This window comes from Malus sylvestris, chromosome 6 (assembly GCF_916048215.2).
Source record: "Malus sylvestris chromosome 6, drMalSylv7.2, whole genome shotgun sequence".
NCBI classification, from domain to species: Eukaryota; Viridiplantae; Streptophyta; class Magnoliopsida; order Rosales; family Rosaceae; genus Malus; species Malus sylvestris.
In genome coordinates this window covers 24,267,491-24,287,028 of record NC_062265.1, presented here as the reverse complement: position 1 = coordinate 24,287,028, position 19,538 = coordinate 24,267,491, and the positions used below count along the sequence as shown (strand labels likewise).

The 19,538-nt window shown below is 37.0% G+C and overlaps 2 protein-coding genes across 6 annotated transcripts; one reads left to right on the top strand and one right to left on the bottom strand.

Moving 5' to 3' along the window:
* Positions 1-2,015: 2,015 nt before the first annotated feature.
* Positions 2,016-6,582, top strand: LOC126626498 (uncharacterized). 4 transcript variants are annotated; one of them, XM_050295843.1, is made up of 9 exons: positions 2,016-2,177; positions 2,289-2,424; positions 2,761-3,987; positions 4,156-4,246; positions 4,403-4,560; positions 4,647-4,698; positions 5,135-5,214; positions 5,308-5,401; positions 5,502-6,582. In XM_050295843.1, the coding sequence occupies exons 3-9, from the start codon at positions 2,818-2,820 to the stop codon at positions 6,086-6,088; spliced, it is 2,232 nt and encodes a 743-aa protein (XP_050151800.1). In that variant the 5' UTR covers positions 2,016-2,177; positions 2,289-2,424; positions 2,761-2,817; the 3' UTR covers positions 6,089-6,582. The 4 variants fall into 4 exon arrangements, with proteins under 4 accessions (XP_050151800.1, XP_050151797.1, XP_050151799.1 ...); XM_050295840.1 differs by having other exon boundaries at positions 4,153-4,246; XM_050295842.1 differs by having other exon boundaries at positions 2,611-3,987; positions 4,153-4,246.
* A 565-nt stretch (positions 6,583-7,147) lies between these two features.
* LOC126626500 (uncharacterized) lies at positions 7,148-11,148 on the bottom strand. 2 transcript variants are annotated; one of them, XM_050295844.1, is made up of 12 exons: positions 10,956-11,148; positions 10,606-10,871; positions 10,268-10,341; positions 10,089-10,183; positions 9,773-9,870; positions 9,597-9,680; positions 9,226-9,306; positions 9,020-9,103; positions 8,801-8,896; positions 8,626-8,708; positions 7,993-8,081; positions 7,148-7,829 (listed from the first exon to the last, which is right to left on the bottom strand). In XM_050295844.1, the coding sequence occupies exons 1-12, from the start codon at positions 11,089-11,091 to the stop codon at positions 7,489-7,491; spliced, it is 1,527 nt and encodes a 508-aa protein (XP_050151801.1). In that variant the 5' UTR covers positions 11,092-11,148; the 3' UTR covers positions 7,148-7,488. The 2 variants fall into 2 exon arrangements, with proteins under 2 accessions (XP_050151801.1, XP_050151802.1); XM_050295845.1 differs by having other exon boundaries at positions 10,606-10,866; positions 10,956-11,102.
* Between the last annotated feature and the right edge of the window lie 8,390 nt (positions 11,149-19,538).

Here is a 19,538-nt window from a genome sequence, read left to right as displayed (position 1 = left end):
AAACTGAAAATTTCAAAAAAATAAAATCAACTACCTTATATATTGTAATTTGAACACAAATTAAGACAAAAATATATCAGTCAATGCAAAAACTTAAAAAACTATGAAACTAGAATCTCATAACCTATAATACAGTGCCAATTACATCCAAACAACGAAACTATGAAGAACGGCGATCAATTACAGAACTCCAGTGAAACAATGAACAACAACGAAGATCACGAATAAAAAAAAACAAAAATCTAAGAACCTTCAATGAACCTGTAATTGAAGAATAATTCTTACTTCGAAAGACCTAAACGAACAACAAAAAAATCAGGATTTAAAAAAAAATCGACTCTTAAAACCTTCACCCAGTTCACAAAAAAAAAAAGTAAAATCTGCAGATTGAAGAACTCTGCAACGTTCGGTTGTGCTAATTTCAAACTAACTAAACAAACAGATTAATTAACGTAAGTTAACCAAAAACCGTTAAGGGAAAATTTGACAAATCAACTTGTTATTTAGGTTGGACCATTTAAGTTGGGCTCATTTAAAAGTGAGTTTTGTACTAACCATTAAATAAACTTACAACATAGTTTTTTTTTTTTGTTAAAAATCAAAATTTTGAAACCTTTTTTATTAGTTTCCTATAAATATATTCAAACAATGTTGTATATATGTGACAGGTAACAATTCCTTCATAAGTAGATTCACTATACTCTAATGTTCTTGAAAAGAACATTACCTACAACCATTAAGTAACAGACACTTATATTAAGAAATGAGAAATGTCTGTCTCTATCTTTATTATTATTTTTGGATAGAAGTGGCCGGTCATGCCCATGTATTAACTTTCCTTTCTTTCTTTTTTTTAAAGTATTGAGAACACAAAAATAAAAACTATTTTTTCTGGGAAACTGTTAACCTAATTTGCTTGAATTCCAAGATAACTTGAACTTTTCAAAAAGGGGCCCCATTGGCCATTGCAAGAAGAAGAAGTCTCAGTTCACATACGACGACCAAGACTACAGAGTCAAAATCGGGCGGTGACACGTGGGATGCTAACATAGGTAAGGTTGGTCAACTCCCTTTTTTGTTGGTAGTAAGAAAATTTTAAAATCGATTTTTTTTATTTTTTATTTTTTATTTCGAAAATAAGGCTTCTCCTGCTTTCGTACGTGCATGTCTCATAGATTTATCTTATTAATAATATAAACTTGTTACATGACGATGGGCACGAGGACTACATATATGCGCATAACACTAAACAACGGATAGTTGATTTGGTAATTTGTCTATTATTAAACAAGGATATTGTTTGCAAGGATGAAGCTAGAAATTATATACAGAGGCAGCTTCCGCTCTTTTGGTACTACTTGTCTTTACTAAATATACTTATACAACATTTCTTTTCATGTTTTGGAAATTGGGGTGGGCTAGAGCCTATGACATACACTACATGACTATACTCTTGATTGTTTGCACATATGTTAGACGGTTGAATTTTAATTTTAATTCAATTTTCAGAATTTTTAGAGTTTTACTGACAATAAAATATGTCATTATATTCAATAGATTTCTTTCTTGTAACAAAATATTCCAAACTACATGCAAGTTCAATATATTCAATAGATTTATTTCTTGTAAATAGAATTTCTTACCCCATATATTGAACCACCTATTAGTCTTCTCCACATCCCTAGACTCTACTAAATGTACGGCGAATTAAGAAAATTAAATTACATGATTCCAACATTTAGTCAAAAAAATCCGCCTAACCAAAAATCACACAACAAACAAGAAACAAAATAAAGAAAGGTCTTCAATTTCCTCCCACCGTATTCCAAATAAAAAAAAACCCCCCGCAATATTCACACAAAACTCATTTAAACTATTCGTAAAATGCAAATTATTCTCTTGGAGATGGTAAAAAATTATGAAAAGTATAAAAAAAAAAATTAAAATTAAAACACAATTAAGTGAAAATTACAAAGAAAAAAAAAGGGGGAATCAGAACAGTCCACAGTTTTTAGTTTACAATTACAAAGGTGGGTTAGAGAGAGAGAGCGAAAGATCCGTACCAATCAAGTTGTATCAGACAGCAGTGTGGTCTGTCGAGGAAAGATACAGAGAGAAAAAAGACACGCAGCGCGAACAAAGAGAGAGCGAACACCTTCCACTCCCTTCTCTTCCTGGTACGGCGCACAACCCGAGGCAGATTTTTGCCCTTTTTCTCTGTTCTTTTTTGTTTTATTTTACTTTTATTGTTTCAGTTTGTTTGATTTGTTTAAAGTTCCATGCTGTAGTTATTCTTTGCTTCTCCAAGTGGGAACTGTTGTTGCTGCTAGAGAGAGAAAGGAAGTTGGAAGGGGTTGGGAAAGTGGAAATCCCTGTGACAAATTAAGATTTCTGGGGTTTGACCAAAGTTTGTTAGTGACCCAGGTGAGCAAAACTCTGCCTTTTCAATTGTACCTGTTTCAGATTTTGATTTGGTTTTTGGAAACAATTTGTTGGGTTGGTTTTTGATTTGGGCAATTGGGTTTGTCTTTTGTTTTGAGAAAGTCATATGCTTGGACTTGGGATAAGATCATTTCAGGATCTGTGTTGGGTTGTGTTTGGTTTTTGCAGTTTGTGGATGTTGTTGTTGGGAAAAAATTTTGAGATTTCTGGTTCTGGATAAGGGAAAAGATTGAATTTTTGGGTTCTTCTGGTATCAAATTCAGAGATTTGATCATAATTTGAGTGTCTGAATTTTTCTGATATTTTTTGGTTGGTTAGATTTTGATTCAGGATTTCATGGGTTGAAAACTGAAAGGAAAATAAAACAGTGAATTGATGGGGACCTTGGGGAGTCCTAGTGAAGAGCGTGAGGATCATTTTTATGATACCCGAGAGGACCTCTCTTCGGTTTCGGATTGGGGTTCAGATTGCTGTGAGGACTTTAGTTCTGGTGCTTCAGGTTTCATAAGGTATGAGGAGGTTTGGGCTAAGAACCTGGAAAGTGTTCATGAGCGCCGCCATAAGTTCCTGGAGTGGATGGGTGTAGATTTGGATACGCATTCGACGATGACAGAAGACTCAGAAGATATCTTTGTTGACCGAATTAAAGTTATTGATAGATTTAGGGAAGATAGAGGGGTAGTCTTGAGAACTTCAGGATTGGAAGTGGCTTCTTGCTCAAGTCAGTCTACAGTGTCTTCTCTGTCAACTGAAGCTCGGGAGCCACTAGGAAATGGTGCTTTGGATGATACACATTCCACATCTGCAATGAGGAATTTGAACAGAGGAATGAATGTCATTGTGAATGAATTAGGTCATGATGGAAGGCTTGGCAGATTAGGTCAAGCTGCGTTAAATCAATTGGTTAATGGGGAAATTCATAGTGCACCGGCACCATCTCCTTCGATTCAGCAATTATTACAGAGAGAAGTTGATAACGCTAGGTTCTTTCTTGATACGAAGAAGAAAGTTAAAAGGGGATGGTTAAGTAAATTAAGAATTGGGATTTGTGTTGCTGATAAACATGAGGCTCCGTTGAGCCCCATCAGTCTTAAATCTGCATCAGGGGTAGGGATGCGAAGAGTCCGAGTTCATCCAAGTAAAAAGCGGACCAAGGAACTATCTTCACTATATGCCGGGCAAGACTTTTCGGCACATGAGGGTTCAATTTTGTCCATGAAGTTCAGTCCTGATGGGCAATACTTGGCCAGTTCTGGTGAAGATGGTATTGTGCGAGTGTGGAAGGTGATTGAGGATGAGAAATTCAACAAATTTGATATTGCTTCTGATCCTTCTTCTCTATACTTCAAGATGCATCCATTTTCCAAGTTAAATTCTCCAAATGTGAATAAAGAAAAACAGACTAAGGCGCAGCAATTGGGGCGATCATCAGAGTCAGCTTGTGTCATTTTCCCTCCAAAGGTATTTCGCTTATTGGAGAAGCCTATTCATGAGTTCCGGGGACACAGAGGGGAGGTCTTAGATCTCTCATGGTCAACGAAAGGGGTTAGTAATACTTTTGGCTGTGCTATCTCGTTTTTAATATATGCTACTTTACTTTTAGAGTGGTAGGAAATTGGATTTTATTTCCTATTGCAATTATTCATTGCACCAGAGTTAGTGTTGATTCACTGAACTTGATTGAACTAATGGTAATTTTTGTGTGCGCAGCAGTTTCTGCTCTCATCCTCAGTTGATAAGACGGTCCGTCTATGGCAAGTGGGATGCGACAGATGCCTGAGAATTTTTTCTCACAGTAATTTTGGTGAGCCTTGCCGCTTGTTGGCATTATCTTTAAGACTGTAGTATATCAATAACTTCGTTTATCTTGGTTTTATATATATATCGTTTGATCTCAATTCTTTTTCCCATTTTGGAAGTGTTCTGCAATGTCTATCTAAAGATGCGATATTTGATGCAGTGACATGTGTTAATTTCAACCCTCTGGATGATAATTATTTCATCAGCGGTTCAATAGACGGAAAAGTTCGCATCTGGGAAATTGTTCGTTGTCTGGTTGTTGATTATATTGATGTTCGCGAGATAGTCACTGCTATATCTTATCGTCCTGACGGAAAGGTCTGTTGGATTTTTTGCTTTGGCAATGAAAAATTAAGCATAAAACTACTTGGATTTTGGTTAACTTTGTTTCTTGATACTTGTAGGGAGGAATTGTGGGTTTGATGACTGGAAATTGCTGCGTATTTAACATCATAGGTATGGAGACCTGATAGTGATTTTTTCTGAATAGTAGGCCACTATAACGCTTCTAACTACAACCCAACTCTTAAGCATAGCAGAAAACTGGGAATTCCTGATAATTAAATGCTAGTTAATCTCCTTTTTTTCTTGAAAATCGTGCTGACTTGAGATGATTATCTTGGTATGTCATTGCAAAATATCTTTTGTTTTGTTTTGTTTGGTTTGATATTGCAAAATATCGAATGTTAGATCCTTACATGCCCTTTGCGAATGTGCTTGTGATATGTTGAAAATGTCTCACGTTGAAAAAAATAAGAACATCTGGGGTTAGTGTATGAGCTCTTGCAAACCAATTTTGCAAGGGCGAGATCTATCCACGGGCCCTTACAACGTTTGCCCATTTTTGTTATTCTGTCTTTGTAGTTTGTGATCGTGGTTTCAATATTTTCAGATGACCATATGGAATTGGATGTTCAGATAAACATACAGGGCAAAAAGAAGTCACCTGGAAAAAAGATAACTGGCTTTCAGGTTTTTATGGACAAAATTTTTTTAAGTTTTTTCTTCAATTTTCACTTTATGGAATGTGGTGTACAGTATACTAATGTAAATATGATTCCTCAGTTTTCTCCAAGCAACCCAAGCAAAGTTATGGTGACGTCTGCTGATTCAGCAGTCCGTTTAATTTCTGGGGGAGATATCGTCTGCAAATATAGGGGTATGCATCATCTTTTATTTATCTTCTTAATTGTTTAAAGTTATTGTTACTCCCCACCCTCCAAAGTCTTTTCATTAAATGTTTTATCATTCCTCATTAGGTCTTCGAAATGGAGGAAACCATACATCTGCGTCCTTTACCACAGACGGAAAGCACATTGTCTCAGCAAGCGATGATTCAAATGTACACATCTGGAACTTCAATAGCCAGGACATGACCTCTTCGCGATTGAGGAAAATATGGTCTTGTGAGAGTTTCGTGTCCCACAACTCCATCATTGCTATACCTTGGAATGGTGTAAACAGCTTGCCGGGAACACTTCCATCCCCCAGATTCATTGGGGATGTGCCACAAAGTAGCATTGATTATCCACTAAAGCATCTCAACTTTGATGAGAAATTAGAACAGAAAATGCACCTCTCTTCGCCCGATTGCTTCTCTTTGGGTCGGGGGTTTTTGCTCGAGTCCTTGCCAAGGGGTACCCCCACTTGGCCCGAGGAGAAGCTTGTAAACTCAAGTCCAGTCCCCGTTTCCCCAACGATGTGTAGCTCCGAGTATAAGTTTTTGAAGAAAGCTTGCCAGAGCATGTCTGGTTCTTCTCACATGTGGGGCCTTGTAATTGTCACTGCCGGCTGGGATGGACGGATTAGAACCTACCACAATTACGGGTTACCTATTCGTCGTTAAAATCCCAGAGACTGCATTTTTTAGGCAGTGGTTTTGCATCCTTGCAAACACAGCTGGTAATTGTTAAATAACCCTTGGTGCTTGTCCGATGCAGTATTACTGACAGTTTGCCAAAAGATTGCTACAAGGTGGATTTACCTAGTTTGTACCCCTGAAGATTTCCAAATGTGTAATAGTCCAGTCAGGTCGTGCCGGGTGGCGACCGTTTATACGATTCAAGTGCAGTCTCACCAGGTGGCTGGGGGATTGGTATTTTTTTTTGTATTTGATCATCTTATACAAGTCAATTATATGATTCTTTAATTTGTTGGTTTCTCAGCTCAAGAAATTCTGGATCCCTGGAAGTATACGTGTATATAGATACAAGTGTGTATGTATAGGTACAGGTGCCCGTGGGGCATCTTATAAAAGCCTGCATTTCGAAATACTGTGTTCTTGACATTCCCTTTATCAAAATTAAATTTTGGGTGGTTTGGGGGGCAGTTGCTCCAGTCTCCTTCCTCTCTCTCTCTCTCTCTCTCTCTCTCTCTCTCTCTCTCTCTCTCTCTCACATCTGAATATCAGAACTGCGAATATATCTGATAGCATTGATGCTGTTCTATTTTATTGTTTTACATACAATGATCTTCATGCTAAAGGGGATTCGAACCCTCGATAGTTCTTTGTTTTGAACTATACCAAATACTAATACCACACAACGGATCTACCATAATATTAGGGTTAAGCTACACATAACTGACACTCTAATACAGACGAGTGGTATCATTGTGGTCAATTTGGTGCGTTTAATAAGTCTGAGAGATGGAATAGCTCGTAGCTAGGATTTGGAGGATTATAGACCAAAGTGGCATCTCTTATTGATGAAACTTCGTCTAACAAGGATGGGGAAATATAGTCATGTCACTCTTGCGTTCATATGAGTCACTTGAGATCGTCTCAAACCAAACAGAAAGGACTACTACTAAACCAAATGCTAATTGGTAATACAAGTTTGGTAATTAAATTATGAAATTTAGACGCAATTATCTCGAAAGACTAACAATTCGACTTCAACTGGAATTACTCCAAAATTCCTCCGTTTCATTTCATTTTTCCCAAAGTAATTCACATGTCCTACAATCAAAATACAAATCAAAGTATCAAAACTCTCCCAAAATAACCGATAAATTACAACTAAGATTAGGATGAAAATACTCATCCTAATTCATTCCCAGTAAACATGTCCTACGAACAACCAATGAGCTATGGCCTCGATACTCACCGACACAAACTCTACGCAAGTCATGTATTGTTCCCATGGGAAGTAAGGTAAATAGAATCAAATAATAAACATCCAACATAACATCATAGTTCCATATATATTGCGGTTACAACGTGAATAACTACGGACATTTACATCTTCAGAAAGGCCACAAGTCTCCCCATATAGACTTTCGGGCCTGCAGATGTAATGTAGGGTTCTTACTCTTTGTGACAACCACTCTCTGAAGTTCACCTTCTGAACCATCCCGTTTGGTTGATCGACAAACATCCATTGTAACCTGTTTGCCCCTTCGTACAGGCATATAGATAATCCTACCCCAACCGCCACCAAGATCAGCATGACCTGTTTCATCTTCCTCTTCGTTGTTTTTGTCATTTTCATCCACCATATCAGTTTCCATAACATCGGAATCATAGTTAACTGGATTTGGTTCTTCAAATGGAACGAGATCAGCTTGCTGCGAGCTAATTGACTCATCTGTCCAGGTCAAACACAAATTCTCAGAACCAAAGAAATAATTGTTTACAAATGGCCAGAACGTTAGTATTAATGCAATAGATCACAGTTCGTAACGTGTTGGTGGTGGGGGGGGGGGGGTCATCAAGATGTTTATACTGAAGGATACTCATTTTAGAATTACCAAGGTCTATCTCGAGATCTTCTGGACTCCGTTTAGCATGTTGCTCCTTTAAAGTCTCAAATTTCATACCATCAAGCGGCCAAGGTTCCCTAAACACATTACCAAGTGCAACCATCAGAGAAAGAATTCACAACACAAAAGTATATTTGTGAATAAAAAGAACCAAACTGTGAGGGAAGTACATATTTGGACAGGAATTATTTTACTTAAGAAGTTATTGATTGGCTTAATTCAAAATGTTTATGATTGTAATCACTTACTTAAGGTCATGAACAGTTAAAAGAGTGGTTATAAGAAAGACACTAAGTTAGCCAAAACAAAACCACATGGCGAAAAATTAAACCAGAATAAAAATTAGGGAGTTTTAACGAAAAGCCCACGGTACTGTTCACTTTAACGAAAAACCACATTTTTACACTAAAAAGTCAAATCTGGTACTATTCACTTTACCCTTTATTTTGTCCTTATCATTAAAACTCAAAGTTTTCAAGCCCTTTTCGTTAGTTTTCCTTAAAAATTAACTAAACCATTGTATAACTGTATGGGAATGGGTTTTCCGGCATCCATTGTCTAAGAAGAATATTAGAGATCCCACATTCCACAATTTTGAACATGAACACAAAAAGTACTAACCGTGGTCTTTGTCCTCGCCTGAATGCAACAAAGCTAAATTTCTCATCTTCAAAGCCACGTAATGGTTGCCCACCCTTGGATCGCTACAAAAATATCAGGGAAGGTAATATCAATTAAAGAGCAGGTTCCAACTCATAACTGGATCCAATGATTGTGGATGGGTTTAAGGACGAACCTTGAATGCACGCTGAACAGATGTCCTCTCCAAGCGCTGAACAAAATGACAATACTTTCCAGCTTTTTCCAGCGGACATTGTCCATCATGAGAGCACTGCATAAAAAAACTACAAAATAAAATGAGAGAATTCACAGTTTTAATGAAAGCAAAGGAGAAGCTGGGCAACATATTAGTTTCGAAACAGAAAAATATGAGCTAAAGAGCTCTTATACTCACCGGAGCAACTATAAATGCACCACTCTTTTGAGTCACCAAGTCCTTTGAAGTTTCTTCAGATCCATCTTTAGATTTACGGCATTTCTAAGAAGTGATTAGTGTGTCAATTATGCATGATTGTTGAGACGCAATCCCAGTACATAAATTGAACAAGCATCTTAACTCAAAATTCATCTCAAAGAACAAATACAAGAAAAACAACTTACCCTTTTTTCCATCCATAATATATGAGAACGCATCTGAGAAATGATACTAGATCCTTGCGGTGTTCCAGGTTCAATCAAAACCTACAAAATTTTAGGAAAATCAAAGGGTAAAAATATTAGGCTAAAAATTGGAAAGTTCCAAACTGAAAATTGCCATGATAACAATTAAAACATGGATAGTGAACAAGATTCAGTATGTCTTTCTTTTGCCGCTGTTTTCAAAATTGTTTGTGAGAAGAGCATAAACCACATAATACTTGTCCTCTTTGTTAATGGCATAAACCAGAGCATAAGATCAACAAAAAAAAATTGTTCTGTCATGAAATCATAGTGAAACATGAAACTCATCCATAAGCAAAAGTAAGACATACCAGGACATCCCGTGTAAGATCCCATAGTTGGCGTACTATAGTAATTCGATCCTTGAGCGATGGTATCTCTCCAAGCACATAGGACTTCACCCCCATTGCAACAAGTACAAAGATAAGTTATTATTTGTACCCAATATTCCAAGGCAAACATGTTGTTTAAAATTTATGGAACTTACAGCAATTACAAGGTCATGTTCTCGCTCTGACTTGGTGAAACTTTTTGTCAATGACTGGAGGCTATCATAACTATGAATAAGTGGCAAGTTCTTCTGACCTAAAATAACCATGCCATACAGTGGTCAGATTTTTTATTGAGCTCCATGGTACTCTTTGATAATGCATGAAACATTGCAATAGGAAATGAAAGGTTTTAGTAGATTGGTTCTTTAACGACTGCAGGTTATAGACAATTTATCTGGAAATACTATTACAAAAATAAGTTAGGCAAAATAATATCAAATGACTAGTTTGAACATTCAAATCGTCAAGAACCTTGTGTAAGCTTCTGCCCAGCCCGCTGCATTGATTGGGATGGCTCCACTAAATTAACTTTCTCCAAGGAATGTGGCCAGACTTCTCGTAGTGCCCTATATCATTCAATTTACATCATAACCAAATTCATAGTTACACACAATTAACAATCAAAAGATAACACCGAATGCGCTTATCACCAGAAAGCCGAGCCCGTGCCAGCTCCAAAATCCAACACTTTAGCTGGAGAGAACTCAGGTATCCTTCTACGAACCTGTAAAACAGCAAAACAAAAAACTTCACCAAACTTATTCCATCGAAAACCGAAACTTCAGAACAACTCTACATCCAATTCCACCATCCACACTCTTAAGCACGATAACGTATCAAACTCAAGTTAAGCACCTCATTTCTAGCAAAATTGAAAATAAATTCCTCTATTTTCCACCATTTCTCAGCTACCAACCAAATACAGCACCAATACGCATAATTCAAAATCATCCAACACTACCCGGATAAAAAATTACCCAATTCATACCTCCTTGAGAACTCTGTGACAGGCAGAGAAAACAGCAGGCATTCTGGAAGCAACATAAGCAATGGTCTCGTCATCTCTGTAGGTGAGTCCGATATCTCCATAGTTGCTCCTGATCTTCCACCTCTGCGATTGGTCGACAGACCGCAAAGGGTCCTCAACGAGCTGCTGTGAAGTCGCCGTAACAAGCTGCGAGTTCACATCCTTGATTTGGCTGAAGGATTCCGATAGCCTCAGCACCTTCCTCTTCATGTGGGGCTCATCCTGCTCTAAAATCCCAAAACCCATAAATTAAATTTGCATAATTTACACAGATAATAGACATACATGGTTTTAGAGAGAGAGGGGGGGACCTCGGAGGTATTTTTTTATGGCGCGGCGGAGGCGGACGGGGGTTGTGAGGCAGCGCTGGGATTGTTTGGCAGCGGAGCGGAGGGCTTCTCGGGTTAGGAGCTTTTGGGCGGTCTCCGGGAGCAGAGTCGTCGCCATTTCCGGTTGGCGGGAGGAGATCGATCGAGAGCTGGGATGGTTTGAGTTTTGTTCACTTTCTTCGGGGGTTATGCGATTTTCAGGGTTTTAGCATTTTGGGCTTGATTGGGCTTAATGTGGAGGTGCATTCACATGTGGTTTGGGCTTTTTTTAGGGCTTAAACAAGGGCCTTGTATTGATCAAGTGTGACTAATACAATACATTAAGCCGGGGTTCACTTAATTGTTCATATATGAGATAAACAAGCATTCTTTGGTTGTATTACCTTAGGGGGGAGAGAGAGAGAGAGAGAGAGAGAGAGAGAGAGAGAGAGAGAGAGAGAGAGAGAGAGAGAGAGAGAGAGAGAGAGAGAGAGAGAGAGAGAGAGAGAGAGAGAGAGAGAGAGAGAGAGAGAGAGAGAGAGAGAGAGAGAGAGTTTTCTCAATTACTACTTTTTTGTGCTAGATCATCCTATATTAATGGCATTGGATTTAGTTGGAGCGGCTGCGATAGAAGCATTTTTTAGAGAAGTGTACGAGCTTGTTTGGATGTGCTTTTAAAACGACTGAAAGCATTTTTAGTGAAAATATTTTTAGAACCAATCTTTAGTAAAGATACAAGTAAATCCTGGAAAAACACTTAAAGTACTTCCTGGAAGAAACACATAATTGGTGTTTCTTGCAAAAAGCACTTTAAGTGCTTTTGGAACCCAAAAACATTTTCATAGGTGATTTGGATTTGTCTCTTAGAAGATTGTTGATTTGGATTCCTGGTTAGCCTTACCAACTTGTTGATTTGGATTTGTCTCTTAGAAGATTGTTGGATAGACTGAAATCCCAAGAAAGAATGGCTGGTAGAAGACTTGCTTTTAGCTAGGAAGACCAGTAACAAGCTTGATGAATTGATAAAAAGAATGCAGTTAGGTAGCTAAGGATGTCGGAGTAGAGTTTTCGGGAGGTAGTACAATGATGGATGTGTGCGAGCGAATTGAAGGGAATGGTATCCAAAGTGTTGGGAATGAGTTCCACATTAATAAGAGGAAAGACTTTGCATGAGTTTATAAGAGGTTGGGATACTCCCCATATTACCAATTGGTTTTATGATGGAACCTCAACTTTCTTCATAGTATCAGAGCAAGTTGTCCCACTTGTGAATCCAAACGGTCACATGTTCTCCACGTCACCCCGTTGTGTTGTCCACGTGTTAGGCTCGAAAATTCGCCACACATGAGGGGGCGTGTTGAGAATGAGTCTCACATTAATGGGAGGAGGGACTTTGCATGGGCTTATAAGAAGTTGAGATCCTTCCCATATTGCCAATTAGTTTTATGGTGAAACCTCAACTTTCTTCACAAAGGTTGCCCTAACACAAGTGTTTGAGAGCTCTATATATGGTGCTATTATACAAGCGCAGGACAAGACTTTTTTTCACTTTCTTTTTTTCATATCAATCGGGGACGTATGTTACAACTAATTTGTAGAGATAACTATGTAATTTTTTTTAATTGTTTCTTAAATTCTAGCTCCAAGAGTATTTTCACAGATGTTGAAAAGTTTGCGATCTTCTTTAGACCTGGAGTTCTTGATATATGGTGGAACTTTGACAATGTGCAGGAAGATGTGCCCCTAGCTATTCTCTATATACTATTTATAAGGAACGAAATAACAGAAAATTCATAAACGTGAACCTTTTCATCCCTCTGGTGTTCCCTTTCAAGACTATTGCGGCCTCACTTTGTTTAGCATTACGATAATATAGTTTAATAATATTTCTCTTTGATCACTCATAAATGTTATAAATTCAACTCTCATAATTAACGAGTTCGATATCATAATATTGTTGATCCATTTTGTACCCGACTCAGTAATCAACTGAGATACATGAAAAATATTAGGCAGAGACATAGACAGAGATGATACTAACTGTAGGGAGAAGCAGACCATATTAATTGTGGAGAGAGAAGACTCAGACAATTAACTGCTCTGTGTTTGGTCTGCATGCTCAATTTGGACAAGGATTGTATGCCCTCCCACTTTCGATGTCTTCCGTGCCCTCATGTTTGTGTGGTCACGGTTAAATCACGTCAACATTTTATATTACTATTTATTTTTGTCTTATTATCTCTATAAAAAAAATAAAAAATATTGACGTGGTTTAACCGTGATCACACAAAACAGAAGAATATAGAAGGGCACCGAAAATAAGAGTCAGGCAATCCTGGTCCGCTCAATTTAGCCTTGGTTTGGGAATTCGTGTGTAAAAAGAGATAACAGGAAGCATTAATAAGTCCTTCTGATCGAGACACTTAATAGCTAGCTAGGGTTTCTGTAAACCGCGGCTTTATGTTTTTCGACCTAACCATTTCACAGACAGACCCCTCCTGTCTTTCTTTGCAATAAAAGGTCCCCCCCTCGTCTTTTCCTTTATATTTATTTTGAGAAATGTTTTACTGTGACCAGCGCACAAAATAATCCACGACCTTTTTTTTGTTAATTTACATATTATAATATAAGAAAATAAGATAAGTATGTTATATTTCAAGGACATAGGACATGTACTAACAAGATACATACGTATATTATATATAACATTAGTGAACTTAAAATACCACAGATGCAAGATCGGATTCGTATATATTATGGCAATAATGGAACCTCGAAAGCCTCCCTTAGAGCAGCTCCAGTGTATTAAAAGCCCTCCCGGTCAACTGCCAATTGAATCCCCTCCAGTGAATAGTAATTGTCTTTTACATCTCTACCCTTAAACTGAATAGATGCAATATGCAAGAAAAATATTAGTATTTTTTATTTTATAAAATAATTTTATTTCAAATTTTGGATATGATTTTTAATCGGTCTCATTGTACCACGTTTCATTAAATAAGAAATTACAACCCAAAGTATTTGAGAAAATATAAAATTGTGGTGTAAGGTGGAAGATAATGATAAGATATTTATAGAAATATTTTTTATTTATTTTTAAATTTTTTTCCGATTTTTTATTAATTGTTTACATTTTTTTTAATTTTTACATTTTTTATTACTTTTTTACATTTTTTATTAATTTTTTTACTTTTTTATTAATTTTATAATGTGACTGACATCAACCTTGCATCAGCTTGCCCAAATACACTCGAGCCTGCAATTCGAGCCTACCCTCTGACTCAGGGCCCCCGCTCAGCCCAATCACCCGCATGGGTTAGAGCAAGTAGCTAGGGCAATTGGATAGAAAAAGCAGCCGGTCCACCGAGCTACTACAAACACTGGACTTGCTCTTACTGAACAGAACTTTGCCCGCCCAACAGATGGTTAAGCCCACAATGGGCAGTACAGGCATGCACGAAAGCAAGAAAGAAAGCTCATTTAACTAAAATTCACTTATTTCACTATTTTTCTATCTCAACTTCCTTCTTTAATTCCTCCGGTGCCATGACTAAATCCCAACTTACCAACATACTTTTATACCTTGTCTACCTATGAAAAAATTTCTGGATCCGTCCGCATGTAACGTCACACCGAAAAAACACATATGGAGATTGCAAATTTTCCTTTTGGAAAGGCTTTTGAGGACTTGGAACTTCCTTTCCTTGAACACATGCATCAGATGTTACAGTCACCAGACTCAGCACGCATGTTCGTAGTACACCCCATCACAGTAGTCCCAAAGATACTCTTCAAAATACAACCTCCACCACCACCACATGCAACTAACTGACCCCATGCATGTCCTTAAATCTTAGTCTCCTCCATATATCATTTTTTTCTTCTAGTCCATATACACAAACATAATATATTTCCTCCACATTCATGCCCAGGAAAAATAAAAACAGATATTTTCCGTGAAGAACCAATGTATATCTTATTCCATAATTAAGTACATGCATGTATTAATTAACACAAAACTAGGGCTCCAAGAACTTTCTTGATCTCCAACCAAAGTCCACAGTTAACTCTAAATAATTCGATCAAATCATCGTTTATGTATACATTAATGAATGCAAAATACTTGTAGTTTAAGTAGTTAAGAACATTACTTGAGATCTTAATTTCAAATTTCTCTACTCTAACATGGCTTGTATTGAAAAATAATATTAAAAAAAATGCACCAATGACCGATCCAATATTCTAAGAGAGTAAGACCAGCATCATCTAATAACGTACACCTCAAAAATGATATAGAACCCAACAAAATAAACAACTTTAATTTCATTGGTCATGACTTGATTCCAACTAAGAAAACCAATCATTCACTTCATAATATATATTCATCCACATCAAAAGCCTTTCCTTTATCTAAATATTTATAGACTTTTTAGCCAAAATAGTTTTTGAGATTGTCATAACTCCTCATTTTGGTCTCTGAGATTTAAAATCGATAGAATTGGCCCTTGAAATTGTCCACCATCAATCATTTTGGTTTTTTTGTGAAAAATCTCCGTTAAATTGAAGAAATCACCAGTTCAGGAAGAGAGATTTATTTGACAAAAATACCCAAATTAACGGATATTTCTCATAGAAGCACTACAGCAAAAATGGGCTAAGAACACAATTCATTTGTGCCATACGTATTTGTGCTTTTTAAATGTCAATGAGCACCAAAACCATCTCAAATGTGCGCTCTAAACAAAGGGCACATTAGTTTGTGTCGAAAAAGAAAAATAGAAAAGTTTATTTGTGCCTACAAAAATTTGAGCACCAAACTATTGTGCCTAGTTTGTGTATGTCATTTTCATGTCAGAAATTAGATTTTTTTATTAATATACAAGAGCACAATAAAAGTTCTCGTGCCCTCTAATTTAATATATTTAAATAAAAAAAATCTTTCCATGCCCTCCCCCCCTCTTGCTCTCTCTATTAGTTTTTTAATTTTTAATTTTTAATTTTTTTTTTTTGCACGTAAAATGAAAGTAGCAGAACAAAAATGAAAAGAGAAGGGACATAAACCACCTAGTTTCGAACTCATGACCTGGAAGCAGTGAAAGGCATAGGGCGTGCACGTATAAGTGATCTGCAGCTCCATTTGGTAATTTCTCAACCCTAGCAGCCGCTCCACCTCTTCTCTCTCATCACCCTAGAAACACCACTTCAAACCCAAACGCCTCTACCCTAATTTCTCTCTCGAACACTCGAGAGTTCTCTACTTTTAAACACCTCAAGGCCTTCATTCCAATTTCCTTTTTGTGACACAAATTTTAAAAATTGTGTCCAGTAAATAGTAATAAATAATAAATCATTCCACTTCTCATACAGCAAAAGAATATATTGTCACAATTATGTATTTGTGCATTTGAATTATTTTAATATTGTTTATGTTTGAATGGTGTGTCGTGGGACCCACCCACGTGTGAGTCCCTCTTCCTCGTGCAAACCCCCTCATTTTCCCCTCACTCTCTTTCTGCCACCCCCATTCCCCACACTCAAACTCTACATCTCTCATGTTGGCACAATTATGGATTTGTGCATTGAAATTATTTTAATATTGTTTATGTTTGAGTGGTGTGCCGTGGGACCTACCCATGTGTGAGTCTCTCTTCCCCGTGCAAACCCCCTCATTTTCCCCTCACTTATTTTTGCCATCCCCACACCTGTCTCTCTTCTCCCTCGGTTCCTCTTCTCTCTCTGTCCCTCATCCTTCTCTTCTCTCTCTTGGCTCGCTTCTCCCCGAGCAACACATCCACCACGTTCTCTGGCGACTTCGAACACCAAATCACCACCATCCTCGTCCCAACCTCACACCAAACACGGAACTAGAACCCAAAGTCCCAAAACTTAGACTCGAACCTCAAATCGAAGAACCAGAGCTCCGTCTCGAATCCAAAAGAGTTCTGACGAGTTCATCGCTTTCCCTACCGAGGTAAGGTCTATAACTACCTACGTTTAATTCCTTTCGATGTTCTAAGTTGTTTTCTATACTTGCATGTGAAATTTGACACAGCCTCCCTTCTCAATTCCTAATCAGATGGAGCCTCTCTTCAAACCCTAGGCTCTCTCTCTTTACTTTTTTTCCCAAATTTTTCTAGTTCCTTCTCTCTCTCTCGATTCTTCTTTGGCTCCTTTTGAGGTTATAGATCTCGACTTTCCTTCTCTAATAGTGGATGGATCTTCCTTTGTTGTCTCGGCGACGCTTCCATCAACAGTTTCACCTCCGCTTGCTCGTAGTCGATTGAAGATCTACTCGCTTAGACTAGCTGTTTACTCACGTGTTCTTGCTTGACTAGTCGATGGCACACCATCCATACTTGACCTAAGATTTTGTTGTGGTCGCTCCGAGAGCGATGGGTTGGTTTTTTACATTTTGTTAATAGGTAATTTTTAGTTTAATTTGGTTTTTTATTTTTGAATTTTCGATTTAATTATTTGCCTCCTATTACCTTACTCTTGGTAAGTGTGTTGATATCAGATCTCTTCAATTGTTTCTTAATATAAGTTTTATTTTGAATGGGTTAAACAGGGTCTGAGTTTGAATTATTTGCCTCATATTACCTTACTCTTACTTATTTGGCATGTTTGTGATGTTATAGGAAACAGGGTTTGAGAAATTTTTAGTAATTTTGAAAGGAAGATAGGTTAAGTGTTTATGAATTTTGTAATTCTGATTTCAAATTTTTTTTATTCTATTTTTGAATATGTAGTTTAATTTGTTTGAGGACGTTGATTCTTTGGGTACAATGCATGTTAATTCTAAGAAGAGGAGATTTAAATCTGTAAAGTGCATGTCTCTAATTGCTCCGCTCTCAGTGTAAGTACATCTCTGCATATCTTTATCTCCTCAATTATACTTGACTTTGTTATGTTGAGTTGCCAAATTAAAGATATTGCACTACCTTTTAGATACTACACTAAATCTGGAACATGCGAAACATTTTTTGAGTTTTAATTATCGGACAGGGCCTGCATCTTAAATTTGTAAACATCCACAATAATGGTTTAGGGCTTGATAGTTGTACCAAATCTTCTTTTTTGTTTTTTAATTCCCATGTGCATCTCCATGTGTAGACCTTTTTGTAGCTTTCTAAAGTTCGAGTTTTTCTTGATGTGTGCTTACTGGTGCTTACATGGTTTGGGATTACTTTACATTGCAGGCCTGGGTATTATAAAAGCTTTGCACTTTCAGATTAAGATAAGGTTTGATTATGTCTTACAGTTAATTCTGATGCCCATGGCGAGGTGTACATTTTTTTTATGTTTCACTTGTGTTCTATCAATTAAACTCCAGACCGACTACTAATCTCCTAAGTTCTTTAAATTTGTGTTTGTTAAACGTTGTAGGAAGTGACCTATTTTGAGATATTCTGCATCTGTTTCTTTAGTTCTTTACATTTGAAAGAGTGAGAATCACATTAGTTGGACTCTGGAATAAATTCGTGTTTGTTAAAAGTGGCCTATTTTGAGATATTATGCATTTGTCTATTTAGTTCTTTACATTTGAGAGAGAGAATCAGTTGGACTCTGAACTAATTTTTTATGTGCTAATTTGAGTGATGATTGCTTGACATGCATATAAGAATGTTACTATGTGGCAGGCAAAAGTCTTTATGTTTCAATCACAAATGAGTGCATGTATACATAGCAGAATTACACCAATTAATCTATGGGAGGAAGGATATAGAACAACTCATCAAGTAAAGAAAAAGAATCCTGATTTGAAAGTTTGGAAGCCATTACATACTCATTTCTTGCTGCTCTCTATAAAAGATGTTTTCAAGAGCTTCTTGGTAATCTAAATTTATAGTTCCTTTTTTTTCAATGATATCCAATATGATTATGTGTTTTACTGCTCGATATATTTCCTACTCATGATCATTTTTCAGAGGTTGTCAATACTGGGTTATCTGCGGTTGTTGAGGGTTGTTTGGCTTGCGACGAACTCAAATACAATAGTATTAGGAATTATTGGTTTAAATCTCTGTATGAATTGGTTGTTTGTAGAAATAAATCATAAAAGCTTGTTTTAGCCCTACCCATAGTTTAATTGGTATTTTGGATGTGCATGTAAAACCAAGCTGAATAATTTCTTACCAATGGTATTACTATTTGATTTGATTTGATTTTGTAATATTGGAATTTATGTTTTTTTTTAATATTTAACCTATTGGGCACAATAATATAAGTTGTGTTAATATGGATGGGAAAGTAAATCTGACAACTTGGTCAGAACGGAGGCACAAAAGCCATTTATTTGTGCTGACATCATTGAGCACCAAAAACAGTATTGTGCCCTCTAATCAATGGTAATGCCCATAGAGGGCACATATAGAAACATAGTTGCTGCATTATTGTCATTGACCTATGAGCACATATGTTGGTGCCCTTTGGCGTTAAAGGGCACATATAATTTATTGTGTGCAGTGCCCAGTTTTGTTGTAGTGAAGGACCAAATTGATTGACGGTGGACAATCTGAAGGACCACTTCTATCAATTTTAAATCTCATGTACCTAAGTGAGAAGTTATCTCAATCTTAGAGATCA